The following is a 13,944-nucleotide window of genomic DNA, read 5'->3' as shown; positions in this document are numbered from 1 at the left end:
ATGGAAACTTTGTGTTTTATGGCTCAAAATGGGGCTTTTATTTGTGCAGACTGTTTAGAGAAGTTGCTTGTGCAAAAAAACAATAAAAAATACCATCATCTGCTGTGAGTTTGTGATTTGGGAGTGGCTCCAACCTTGTGGGATATAAAAAAAAAAGAAAATACTGTTTGATTACTGCGACAAGTTTGGCACTTTGAGATTAAATTCTCCTCTCCTCTCGCCTCCAATACCTTCATTTTCTTATCATTCAGAAAAATCTATAAAAGGCAGCTGGTCTTCGTGTCATCGATATGTACATAGAATATTTAAATTTCTAATATCTTCACAGGAACTCGTCGGTTCAGGCCCTTTGCTGCCCCCACAGCCACTTCTTAGCATGAGAGATCCTGAGATTTAAGACTGTTTTCTTTTTAAATAAGCAACGAAAAGTAAAATATATATAGATATTTATATCAACAATCAATTTCATATCATAGCAAAATAGATCTTTTTGTAAAAATGTCTTCATGTCTGAGGGTTTTACACCTTGGTTTTAGGTTTGTGGCTGATGAAAGTAGTCCGCCGCTGCTTTAGAAAAGACGTAGGCGTTTAGGAGAAGCAGTGCGTCTTCTGATTTCTATGCCACTTCTTGCACAGCGCCACAGCTGAAAGTCCACTTTCCTCTTCCTTTCACCCTCAAACCTCCACGTTACAACAAAACCTGCTGGCCTCAGTGCTCCACGTGCACGTGTTCATCTGTCTCCATGTCTATAAATGTCTTCTCATATGTAAGGGCTTAAAAACTGTAGAAATGCAGCTGTAGCAGTTGTCTCTTTAGTGTTTTGTGCACGTGTTCAGGAGTCTATCTGAGAGCCGTTTTGGTGTCTAACCGAGAGCGTACGTCCTGGTAGGCCAGAAGGCAGGGGTCAGTGGACAAGGCATCGTGGGTAAAAACAGAGTCGTTGTCAGACGAGCAGGAGCTGGACGTGTCCTCACACGATGGGGAGTACTGTTCGAAAGGCGTTGACAGGTCCAAATACTGCAGGGAGAAAGGAGATTAGAGGAAAAGCTGGTGAGATATTTTAAAGCAGGAAAAAATGAATAAAAAAATGTGTGAAATTGGCAGAACAACACAGTGAAAATTGAATTTGGCCTGTTCTCAAAGAGGTTCAGCTTCCGTTAAACACACTTTTCCCAGAACAGCTTCCTGCCATGAGACGCACAGATGTGCCGAATCCCTCCAAGATTTAACAGGACATTTCACTCTGAAAGTTTTATGTTTACCTTTAAATGTTTACAAGTGCATGAATACATGAATAATCTATCAATGAGCTCTAATCTCATTCACTGAGGGCATCTGGACAGCAGATCATGGATGAAACACACGTGCACAAAGCCCACCTCATCAGAGATGGACAGCAGCGCTTTGTCCAGCTCCTCCACCAGCTGCTTGAAAATTGGCCTCTGGGTGGGAACTGCATGCCAGCATTCACGCATCATCATGTAGCTGCAGAGAAACAAGATTAATCAGTTTCATTATGCAAACTAGGAAAGGTACTTAATAAATGTAGAAAGATGGAGTTAGCGTTAAGTTATGTGTCTGTTAGAAAATGCATGTTAACTTTTTTCAGTGCATTGGCTCTGACCCTCCTCTTTCAGGATTTAGAAGTCAGCCAAAGAATAGGGGTTCAGAGGATAGCAGGACATGAGGTCTTATTCTTTTTTGTTTCCTGATATTTGGACGTCTCCTCTCTGATTGGCTAACAGCAATGCAACTCTACCATTGACTCTGTTTGGTCTGCAGCACTGACGTTTTATCTCTACAAAACCACAAGCCTGGAGGAGTTCTGCTGTGTGGTGGAGATGCTAATGCTAACAGAGATGCTAATGGAAACAGCGTCTACTAGTCAAGACGTTCTAGGCTGTTTCCTGGACAGCCTTCCATGTTGTGAGCCAAGGTGGGTGAGTCCATGAATGTTCATCTTGAGTGTGACGTAGACCTGTCAGGCTTTTCTAATCTGAGTGTTTCGTCATCTATTTTCTATCGGCGGCTAATGCAGGAATTGGGTGGAAGACTATTTTCCACGGTCAGCCGGATTGAACGTGCTGTCTAAACTAAAGGGATTTCAGAGGAGATTTTCTACCAACGTTGATATAATGAAAGTGATTCAGTTTCTCCGTACAGTTCATGTGTGCAGTTTGAGGGTTTATCCATGCGATGTCCCTCCTTCAGCAGCTTAAAAAGCTCCTCCACAGGGATGCCGGGGTACGGCGAGCCTCCCAAGGTGAAAATCTCCCACATCAGGACCCCAAACGACCACCTGAGTTCAAACAAAAGGAGAACAAAAACCGATCAGATCTGAAACATCCTGGAGAGTTCATTAGGTTTTTTAAGGTTTAGGCAGGACATGAAGGGGCTGAACTTACACGTCACTTTGGTGTGTGTACACTCTGTCAAACAAAGCTTCTGGTGCCATCCATTTCACCGGCAGCCGTCCCTGCGGAGAGACAAGTATGTTACAGGGACCGAGCCACATTTCTCATTAGTTGTTTTCAATCAAATTCTCACTCTGCCTCTCTGTGCCCTCTTGTTTCTCCCTCTTCATCCCCTTTTTTTTTCTAATTAAGTCCCATTAAGCCTACTGCCAGTCTGAGGGGGACATCAGACATCTGTCTTCAGGAGTTTAAAAGACCCATTTTTTATATGTCTTGGTAATATGTTGTAAATTAAAAGGAAAAATCTGAGTTTTTCTACTGATGAATTCCTGAAAGTACGTCTAGAAACTCACGTTGGTGGTTTTCTTGTAGTAGTCAATCTGGTGTACTCCTCTGGCCAGGCCGAAGTCCGCGATCTTCATCACGTTGTCTTCTGTCACCAGAACGTTCCTGGCTGCCAAATCTCTGTGGATGCACTGAGGAGGAGACAAAAAAAAAAAAAAAACAGAACGTGAATTTATGAGCGACTGCATCATCTCAAGATCAGAAGATTACCGTAAAGTTTCAATCCTTCAGATTTAATTAAAATAGTAGAAATGCAATTCTTTCTGTTGGTGCCCATTTCTCTTGCTCAATGTCTTGTTCTCGTTTGTTCTGCTTCCTGCAGAAGCTTTTTTAAACTACTAAGGTGATTACACAAGAAGGTAGAAAAACAACTTCATTATTTTAGGTTTTAGAGTCACAGAGAGCTGAGTTTAACGCAAACGCACCGCCATCCGTCTTGTCTGGTTTCTTGATTTTAAGGATCAAGAATAGGATTTAACGGAGGCAGAAAATTATTGCTGATTTTATCCAAAAATAAGAAAGACTCTGAAGTCTAAAACAGACTCACGGGGCCTCATTTTAGTGAATTCCACAAAAACATAAATGCCTTTATATAGAAATCCTGGAGTTTAAAGAAAAAACAACCCCGTAGGAGGAAAAAAGAAAGCACTGTTTGCCCACATCGAATGTATGTTATTAAGTTTATTTTGGTTTTCATTCGAAATAGACTTGGGACTTGTGGGGACGGTCAAAGTGAACCGTTCTCGGTTTGTGGGTCTCTCCATAATTGAGGGTTAGTTTTAGGCTCCAGCATTCTTAGGAGGCAGCAGAGCCGAAACCTGATGCCAGACGATGGCTGCCGCTGCCTGTTTGCTAACAGATTTATGGCAGCGCTAAAAAGGACAAAGCCCTGCAAGCAAAGGGCCAGGCAGATGGATGGAGAAGAGTAAACAGGACCGAAGCTGCAGCAGCAGCTCGCTGCTCAGGAATGCCTGTCTGAGACACCGGCTGGCAGACAAAGAGACGTGTTGATAAGACACACACACACACACACACACACACACACACACACACACACACACAGAATGCATGCTGGGGAAAATGAAAGGACTCGAGAAAATGGGGGAGGGGAGGGGGAGAAAGTAGCGGAGAACAGCTGGTCCTGCCATTGAGATTTAGAGGGAAAAAAAATTAATCACTTACTACCCAAAAACATCAGGGCTCATACGTCTGATGTGTTTATTATCAAGCTTTTTGATTCCTGCAAAACAAATATCCTAATGTTCCCAGTTCTCACTTGAGCAGGTCCAACTGATTTAGACTGATGAAAACTCAATTGTCCTTTTAGAAAAGTTTCTTAAATGAAAAGAAAACGAGTGTTTGATTCTCGTTCGGCCATAAATCAGCCGCCATCTCTCCATACTTTCGTCTGTAGATTGACAATGCACCACTTCACGTGCATAAATTCTTCTTGGACATATTTACTGACACTCAGATGTCGTTTCCACTCTTTCAAGCGAACCCACCCTTTTAGAAGCCAGGTACTCCATCCCTCGGGCCACCTGGTATGCACAAGACAGCAGATCTTTGAAGGTGAGCTGCTCCTCAGGCACCTTTGTCACATCAAAGGTGTAATCCATGCCTGGAGGTCGCCTGGCCCGCAGGTACTCCCTCAGACTGCCTTTAGAGGCATACTCCACCAGCACATACAGAGGGCCTGAGGGGAAACGCTGATACTTTAGACTCTGGGTTTGGGATAACTCAAACTGGGACATCCAATAAACCAAGATAAGCTCACCATCCTGTGTGCAAACCCCCAGTAGATTGATGATGTTCTTGTGCTTGTCCATCACTTTCATCAGCTCCATTTCCGAAATCAAATCTGCTAGATCCTTGTCTGTGGCATCATCTGAGGAAGAAATGTTCCTTTGTTTAGAAGAAGTGGCTTTCACACAGATTGCCGACTGGACCAATCACTTCTCAACCTACCTTTGAGCATCTTGACTGCCACTGTGGTGGACTGCTCCGAGCCGTCCTTGTTGATGCCAAAAGCTTCAGCTCGGACCACCTGACCGAAGCAGCCTTCTCCTAGAGGTTTTCCCAGCGTTAAACTAGAGAAGGGGACATCAAGAGAAAATAAGTATGTCCAAATAAAAACCATGCAAATCCATAATTTGAACCTCTGGTTTCTTAAACTATAGGTTGGCAGGAGCCAAACATGGTCTAATTTTGGGAACCCACAAGATTCAAGAGCTACAATTTTTAATGAGTCTGGATCTGAACAGCCACACGAAACCTGAATACTGAGCCTCAGCTTTTCAAATATTATGTTTCTTCAAATTTAGATAGAAACCCAATTTCGGAACATTGCTTTGTTTCTTCAAATGACAACAGAAGTGTGCTTACACTAAGGGTAACTTACTTGTCTCTTGGGAATTCCCAGTCTGGATCATAAGGCAGCTCAAACTCCATAACTCCGGCCAGCATGGGCGAACAGCCGGACGAGAGGCGAGCCACCCTCATCAGAGACGCGCTGGACTTTCCTGATGAGTTGGACTCCACTGAATACTACAGGGAAAAAAAACGTAAACGTACACATCAGCCCTCTTGTACACATGGCAAGCTTAAACTTTATAGATGATACCTCCATGGTTTCTACATAACCATAGATGTCCAGCTAGCCCGTGACTCAGCAAAAGCCCCGCATACTCAGATTAAAGTCATACCTGTCTACGAAGAGGAAACTTGGACAGCTTCTGGACAGGAAGGGCATCAAAAGGCTCTGTCCTAGGATGGACCTGCATCCGACACAACACCACGATAACGATGGCCATGATCAAAGCCACAAATCCGCAGGCGTAGATGATGATGTCAGTGTACTTGGTCTCCATGGTCTCCATGGATTCGGCTGCTTCTTCCTCTGCAGAGATGGCACATTTAATCAATAGTTACCAGCAGATGAAGACAGCATAAATCCGTTTAATCAGCTGAAGATTCTTCTTGTGAAACACCAGGCTTCTAATCTAGGGTTTTGTTTTCTACAGCAGGTGCTCTAGGTGCCGTTTCCTTTTACCTGAGAGGACGGTGAGCCAGGCCGACTGGTGGGCAAACCCGATTGAATTACCCGCCAGGCAGGTGTACTCTCCTGCATCCTCCATGGTAACCTTGGACAAGTAGAGCACCTCCACCTCAGACATGTTCAGGCTGCCGGTCTGCAAAAGAGCAACAGGAACACATAAATATACACAACAAGGGATTTAATTCTTCTGATCAAGTAATCTGTCCGAGACCAACCTTAAGGACCTGAACGTAGGGAGTCCCATCGGGGCCGTAGCGACTGCCGTTCCTCTCTATGTGCTTGAGCCACTGAATGTGAGGCTGGGCGTCGCTGTAGACCTTGCAGTGGAACTGGACGTCGTTGCCTACAACTGCTGTGGTGTTGGCAGGTAAGCCAGCCTGCAGAATGGGCCTGTGGGGGGAGCGCTCTACATCAAAAAGAGAGAAAATTGCGGAAAGTTAGCAGGATCTACTGAAAGAACATTTTGACTGCTGCAGGAAGTAAAGCGGTCAGACGTATTTAGGTATTTAACAGCCAGTAAATGTGGCTCCTTAGTGAACAGATGTCTCAGAATAGCCAGCAATTGTCAAAATGCTCTTTAATGTGCTTCTGCACTGGCAATAGAACAGGAAATATCATTTTGGGATGGAATTGTTCCATTAGCATGCCTCTCTGTCACTGGTCTCTTTGATCTGCTGCCACCCTTGCTCTCTGATCTTGTTAGTTGTCTCGTTAGTCTTCTCCCCCATCAGCTGGGGTGGAAACTGACCCCGTGGTAAACAGCCAGGAAACAAATGAACAAACAAGCCGCTGCCCTCCTCCGTTTCTCATCACAAATCAGGTAGAAAACTGAAGCGGACGCCTGACTGTCCTGCATGTCATGGCTGATGCCAGGCATTCCTGTCACCTTCTGGTCACCCCTAAAATTTTTCCCCTCGCAGACAGGAGTCGGACTTGAAAGCTCAATTGTTTGTCCATACCGCTGCCAAGAATACCGTTGGTAAGAAATGAGAAAAGCTTTTGTTGTCTCTAGAATTCTAAAGAATGAACCCAAACCAAACCTCCAATTGATGCTCGGCATGTCTGCAGCAACCAAATGAACGAATATAAAGAACAGTAGGTGTCTTACCCAAGACATCAAGAACGTAGCTGTGAGCAATAGATCCATATTTGTTCTCCACCACGCAGGTGTAGTTTCCTCTGTCTGAGGGCACGACACTCTCCATCACCAGGCTCCAGTGCTGGTGCCTCAGCTTCCCCACACAGAAGAAATATCATAAACCGATAAGCAACGAAAAAAACGCTTCCAGCTCCTGAGCCATACAGCTCAGAGTCCTGTTGGTCACAAACTTGTAGATGCCCTCACCTTAATGCCCCCGATGCGGTGCTCTCCTCTGAATTCACGTCCGTTTTTGAGCCAGTGGATGGTTGGGATTGGACTGCCCATGGCTGGGCAGCGGAACTTCACTGTGTTTCCTGCAGGCACGGCGTACAACTTCTTCTCCATTCGCTGGGTGTGGGTCCAGTAGGGACCTGCAGAGACAAAGACCAACCAGTGAGATCTTAGTCAGAATGACAGACTTGTTTCTAGCAATCAAACAACGCACCTCTGGAGATGTAAACTTGGTCATTTTCAATCTCAGCGGATGAATCCTCTAAGCCATCGTCCTCATCATCGTCTCCTGACCCTAAAGTGTCTAGAAACAAGCACAAGAAGAGCTTGATGCTTCAGTCTCCAAGTCCTTTGGTGAACCTTAAAATCAGAGCGCTTAGATTTGGTTCCCTTACCCGCCACAGTGATGGTAAAATTCCTCACTGGATTTTTGGTGCCTCTAAGAACACAAACGTAAACTCCTGAGTCATCGTAGGTCACGTCTGTGATCTCCATGGTGGCTCCTCGCATCTGGATACGGGTTGTTGGCAGAAGCCGCACCCCGTCCCTGTACCAGTTCATTGCCATGCCAGGTCGCGTCTTCAAGTCGCAGCGCAGCTTCAGAACGTTTCCCGGCTCAAGCAGAAGGTGCTCCGTGGTGTCCTCGCCGAGATCGTCAAGAACTTCTGTTCAAACCAGAGACATTAGCAAACTGAGCGAAAAGCCCACCGACACCTTTGTTTTTCTGTGATTTTTTTAAAAAAGTATCACGTTCTTTGTGTTTCCTTTGTTGTTTTACATAAAGCATCACAAAGCAGCAGGCCTCCCACCCTAATCTAATAGTCATTCCCCTCAACTATGACCTTCAACTCCTCAACCCCATTATTTGCCATCCCTACATACACACAAGCACAATGAAATTACCATGGAGACCAAGGCCTTAATGACCTGACCCTCCTCCTCTCAAACCTTCCTCCCTGACCCCTCCTCCTCCTCTTCCTCTTGTGTCTGTGGGTTATTGTGAGACTGAGAATGATACAGCTAACCCTGCAAAACTCCCTCCCTTCCTTTCTCACTCCAGAAAAGTGGCAAAGCAACAAGCAGGAAGAGAGTCTGAAGCTAATGAACATGTTCCAAAGTGACAGAGGACGGAGAGTTTCGACCTGAGGGGTGGTGAAGGTTCACTGGAGATGTAAGAGAGTGAAAGAAGAGGCGACCCCCCCCCCCCCCCCCACTCCACACACAGATGGCCGCTGTACAATGCCAGCCACTGAAATTTACTGTTGTCCTTCACATAAAATCGATTTAAACGAGCAGGTGTTCTGATTAGGTTAAAGTTTAGCAGATGAAAGTTACCTGATGGGATTTCAGCTGCTGTCATTTTTACGGTTTGAGAAATGACGATACCTGTGCAAAGAGAGCCTCATTTATGAAAGTTGTAGCATTAAAGCAACAATGGATCACTTTCAGAACTACAGTCTCACCAGGAAGGACTTGTAGCCACGCCGACTGCATGGCCTGAACCGTCTGTCCAGCGTGAGTGCTCTCAGCCATGCAGATGTACTCGCCTGCATCCTCCTCACTGATATTGGACAGATGGAGTGTGTTCACCTTTGACCCATTACTTTGAAGGGGCTGTAAAACAGGGAAAATGGTTGTTTATTGTTGCACAACATTACAGATAAAACTGCAATGTAGGAGAAGTTTGCAGATGTGTTCTCACTGTTAGGGCCCTGATGTGAGGCGATCCTCCCTGGCTTCGCTCTGGGTTACTAGAGTCGTTCCTCTTCAGCCACTGCACCTTGGTGGAGGCAGGCCTGTGCACCTTACACACCAATGATGCCTGACCACCCACCATGCCCGTGGTGTTTTCCGGGTAACCGGGCACAATAAGAGGCCTGGACAAACGGAGATCTGGAGAAAAAAAGCACCTGAATCAAAATCCACATTTCTACGTAATGTGTAGTGAAAACTGCACTAAAAATGTGCTATTCTAACACATTTTATCAGTTTAAATCACATTAAATGAGTCACTCACTCACAAAGTTGCAGTGTCTGAAAAGCTAATACAAATGCAAAAAATATCATCAGAAAAGTAGTTAGCCTGATCCGCGAGGACCATATGAACAAATGTGAGTGACAGAATTTCCATAATGAATCTGAATGTTTCCGAGTCTCTAACCCTAACCCCCTAACGCAGCATATTTAATCTTAAAATGAAGCCTTTTAAAGAGGTTTTCAGTGGAAATAACTCCCCTGTGGCAATCCACTAGTAGAAGAACCTCAGCTCTTGGAAACCATCGTTGGAAACAGAGAAGTTTTGATCAGATTGATAAGCTAATGGCTAGTCCACCACAGCCCCAAAACAGACTTTTGTCAACATAAAATAACTCCATACCTCAGTGTTTCATAAACCTTCAAACAGTTGTTTTAATGCAGCAGTAATCCACTTTGGTCTTGGTAGCACTCAACCTAGCCTTTAGCTTATCACTCTGGTTGAAAATCATGCCTTTTTCTCCAAACTGAGGTTTACAAATACTTATAAATGGATGCTTAAACAACATTTTGCATGTGGCTGAAGGTTTCTGTTTACCCCTAAAGGCCCAGTAACAGAAGCATGCCATGTTCCTAAACAACAACCAGAGATGTTTGACCCAGCTACAGCCACAGTCCGAGCATACGAGAACCCTGCCCGGGGACCTCGGTTGCAGCTCAGTCACTCAGGACGAGCAATTTTCTATCTGATTGCTTCCTGCGAGCGCTAAGTGAAAAGCCAATCTGTTCCCTGATCGCAGTGAAGTGCTGCCTTTCAGTCTAATCTCTCAGAGTGCATGTGGGTAATGCTTTCAGGAACAAATATACAACCTTGTGAGTGAAAAATCACACGCGGTGGCTGGTCAAACACATTAGAGGATGTGTTTTGTCTATTTGAACCAGAGAATTGAAAACACTACTGGCTTCTCGTGTGTGTTTCTAATTTTGAAGGAGCAGCCGAGCCAGTCCTCGGCGGAGATGAAACACAACCGCGCTAATGAACTTGCAGGGACAGGGACGGTGCCCTGGAGTTGAACTTACAACGGAGTGTGAATTATCACCCAGAGGCGAGAGGGCAAACAACACAAAACACAGCACAACAAACTACAGCAGAGCTCTGAGCTTGATGTCCCAGTTCAGACCCCCACCCCCCCACCACCACACGGTATGCACGTCAAATCAGGGTCAGATTAATACCAAGAGGCTACAGAACACTCCTTCTGTGTTCTTCAAATCAAACGAGTCTGCAGCTCGGATTTGGACTGGTTCACGTTGCGTAACTGAGGGTAGATGTGTGTCAGGAAAGCCACATGAAGAGTATACCCAGAAACCAGAGACAAATATGGAATACGCTGTTTTACATGAAAGGGTTCAGTCACAGGAGCATGTGACCTGCCAAGAGTTTAACGACCTATACTGTTTTTGCTTAACAGGGATGAGAAACTGAGAGGAAAGTAGTTTTTTATGCAGTACTGCTTGAAAATAAGGAAGTTTAGAAAAACTCACCATCTTTAAGATAAAAATATAACAGACGTGTGTTTAATGACCTGACCCCTGAGCAGCTGTTCTTAGAGTAATCTCAAATCAAAAACTAAACCTGCAGTTTAAGTAGCTCGAAATCTTCAATCCTTGTTATTTAAATTTAGAATTGTTCTTTATTTCAGTGATCATAGGACCGATCTTGAAAATAAGATGGACAAATTAGGTATGAAGAGACCCTCAAGGTTGGAAAAAATGATTAAAAATGCTGAAGTTTGTAGAGGAAACGAGAGAAGTCAGCAGTCTGAGCAACTCGCCATGGTCCTGCAGCAGGACATGAGGCTACAAAGCTCTAAAACCAGTACATCACTGTGCTGTGAATGTTAACCAAGCATATGATGCTGGTCCAGTATCTAAACCAGCACCAAGACACAACATATGCTGGTTTTTCAGCAGAAATGGAGACAATACTGGGAGGAAAATGCACAATTTTTATCAAAAATCACTGAAGTGGCATGAATGACAACTCCTCACAGAAGCATATGACTGATTGCAAACACAATCTGATCGTAAACAGTTCACGTTTGTTACAAAGTGTCTGAATCACGACTCAGATCATCAACATTTTACCTTTATTTCATTTGCAAATTCACAGAAAGTGAATTTAGGATTTGGATCCAGACACCTGTGACGACTCTGAGAGGAGACGAGGTCTGAACGCTTTCAACAAGAGCTGCAGCTCAGAAGGGAAGGTCCAGATCATTCTGAGACGCTTTAGAACCTCCTTTGAGGATTATGTTTGCTTTGAAAACGTTGCTCAGCTGGTTTTTAAAAACACGTAAAACATACAAGTGGGGCTGTAATGCAACACTGTGTAGCTTGTCGCTGGAGTGTTTTTCTGTAAAGCGTCAATGAAACCACCCCTCCCCGTCCCCTCCAGCTGGCACACAGCCAGGCAGATTTACACTTCCGAGCCCGAGGGCCTCGAATGAATCAGGTAGCGCACTTTACAGCAGCAGAAACACCCTGAGCTTCCGACTCTGTCGCTCCTACGAACCCCAGCCTCTCGCTTTAGATTTGCTGCCACCCTGACTTCCTCTGGACTCATGAAACCTGAACTTTCCAAAAGGAGAAAGTGGACCAAACAAGTTCTGGTAACAGAAGAAGGGTAGCTCCTTCAGCTTGTTTCTGCTTAAACACAAAATGTCAAACTTCTTTGACAACTTCTTTGACAAACTTGAATGAAACCATTCTTACCTTTAGCTTTTATCTGATCAATGGCTCTGGCTGTGACTCTGTCCACCAAACAGAGCAGGATAACACAGAACATGCAGACTTTCACCATCTTCTGGTTGTGATGTGTGTGTCTTTCTGGTTAAAAGCTTCTAAAGTACCAGCTGGTAGCCTGGAAAGCGCCTCACACACCGATCCCTGGCATTGGAAACCTCAGGAACCCACAGAGCCTCTAAACCTGGATCCTGCAGGAGCAAAGAAACACAAGAGAGACGGTTATCTGCTGATCAGAAACCTGAGTCTGAGTCTGGCTGCAGCTAAAGACACAAACCTTTCTGTTCACTTTTAAACCAGATGGCAAAAACACAAACAATTGTCCGGACAAATAGCTCCAGAGAGAGCGGCTGTTTTGACTGCGAGCTGTATTCTCAACCAGATGTCCTGCTAACTGTCCCTCTGTCTGTCTCACATTGTCCAGGCTCTCATGAATAAGGAGCAGGGCTGTTGCTGTCTGCTGTTTGTCAATGGACGGCGCTCAGTCTGACCAGGGATAATGGACCCTTACTAGGAAAACACTTGAAACCTGCCAGGGAGCTGCAGCAGCAGCAGCTCGGTCTCTGCTGCTGATGGAGGGGAAATAACAAACATGAAAACAGCTTTAAATCAAAAACATCTCTGTTTAAAATCCACTCAAACAGGAGGTTCAATTAGGAAAATTGTGCATTTTTTTATTTCTTGGATTGATTTTTAAAAATGTCTTAAAAGTTCTAACTAATAATGATTTTCAGGATAAAATACTGACTGGATTATTAGTTTTCCACATGTTCAAGAGCCAATAAGAGAAAAGGAAATGTGAGAATATTGCAGCTCAGATTAAACCTGATGGAGTTTATTTATGTGTTAATTAATTTATTAATACCAGTCTAGACTAGTCTGGCTGTAAGAGCTAAAGGAATGAAACAGGGATTTTTCTGTGGCACGCTGCGCCAGCTGAGCTGCGGCGCCAGACCCCGGTGCGCACGCGAACTGCGCGCGCACACATCCCGCTTTAAGAACAAGCTTGCTGAATGAAACGTTTTCTTCCTCAATTAGCGACTGGAAAACTTTTTTCCTCTCAATTCCGCTGCCACGCTGCTGAACTCTGCTGCTGGAGCCAAAACAGTTCCACTTTATTCTAATTTAATAACAACATAACGCAGTGCATGGCGTCACTGCGTGTTTCTGTCACCTAATTCACGCGTAATGAACAAATCCTGTTGGTCCCAAACTGCTCGTGTTGGTCAGAGGGGCCAAAAGCAGCAGAACTCCAATTCTATTTATATCAGAACCCACTGGGCTCGCACGCGTCTTCCAGTCACTCATCCTGTTTGCTCCAAATTACTATGAAAACACTTCTACTTTCTGTCTGTTTACTATTTGCTGTGCTCTGCTGTCTGACAAAGTTCAAACTCCGCTCAGAATCTGCTGACTTGTTTGGTAGTTTGCGCCTCAGACATTGATTTAATGACGTGAAATCCTGCGTGGAGCCTTCAACCCTGATTTATTTCATTAAACAAGGCAGACAAACGGTGGCGGAAGGGTTTGAATTGTAGGAAGTGGTAGAAAATCAGTTTTAAATGATGATTTATTTAATATGTGTACTGAAAATGAATGAAACACCCCTTCTCCAACCATCTCCAGCTGTCCCAGTCTGTTTTCACCCACCTTTTCTCCCGGTCTGGGATGACTGGTACCAGCAAAAAGAGGGAGAGGGGGGGATTAATCACTCCTTGTTCCGGTGAAATCCAGGAAATATCGGAATATTCATTTAAAATACGTGCTGTCCTTCCGTGTGAGTGGAGTCCGTGCAGGTTTCAGCTTAGGTGTATCCCACTGAAACTGAAGTCGAGGTGATAAATCCGTCAGAAGCAGCCCCCTGGAACATGAGCGACAGCTGCTGGGAGCTGCTGGTGACCGGGAAAGGAGCTGCGATCCCCAGGGGCAAAGTCCGCCGCTGCGCTCAGAAATCCATGAGAAATGAACCCAAACA

The 13,944-nt window shown here is 44.8% G+C and overlaps 1 protein-coding gene across 1 annotated transcript; it reads right to left on the bottom strand.

Annotated features, from left to right (window-relative positions):
* Positions 1 to 429: 429 nt before the first annotated feature.
* fgfr4 (fibroblast growth factor receptor 4) lies at positions 430 to 13,844 on the bottom strand. Its single transcript, XM_015961246.3, has 21 exons — positions 13,620 to 13,844; positions 11,940 to 12,160; positions 8,893 to 9,083; positions 8,654 to 8,804; positions 8,526 to 8,576; positions 7,586 to 7,855; positions 7,405 to 7,494; positions 7,164 to 7,330; positions 6,927 to 7,050; positions 6,034 to 6,224; positions 5,813 to 5,951; positions 5,466 to 5,659; positions 5,162 to 5,307; positions 4,729 to 4,850; positions 4,538 to 4,648; positions 4,266 to 4,456; positions 2,769 to 2,891; positions 2,407 to 2,477; positions 2,163 to 2,300; positions 1,381 to 1,486; positions 430 to 1,018 (listed from the first exon to the last, which is right to left on the bottom strand). The coding sequence occupies exons 2-21, from the start codon at positions 12,025 to 12,027 to the stop codon at positions 842 to 844; spliced, it is 2,841 nt and encodes a 946-aa protein (XP_015816732.1). The 5' UTR covers positions 12,028 to 12,160; positions 13,620 to 13,844; the 3' UTR covers positions 430 to 841.
* Positions 13,845 to 13,944: the final 100 nt, after the last annotated feature.

This window comes from Nothobranchius furzeri, chromosome 10 (assembly GCF_043380555.1).
Source record: "Nothobranchius furzeri strain GRZ-AD chromosome 10, NfurGRZ-RIMD1, whole genome shotgun sequence".
NCBI classification, from domain to species: Eukaryota; Metazoa; Chordata; class Actinopteri; order Cyprinodontiformes; family Nothobranchiidae; genus Nothobranchius; species Nothobranchius furzeri.
Note: the sequence above shows the minus strand (reverse complement) of the source record. Positions and strands in the feature narration are given on the sequence as shown.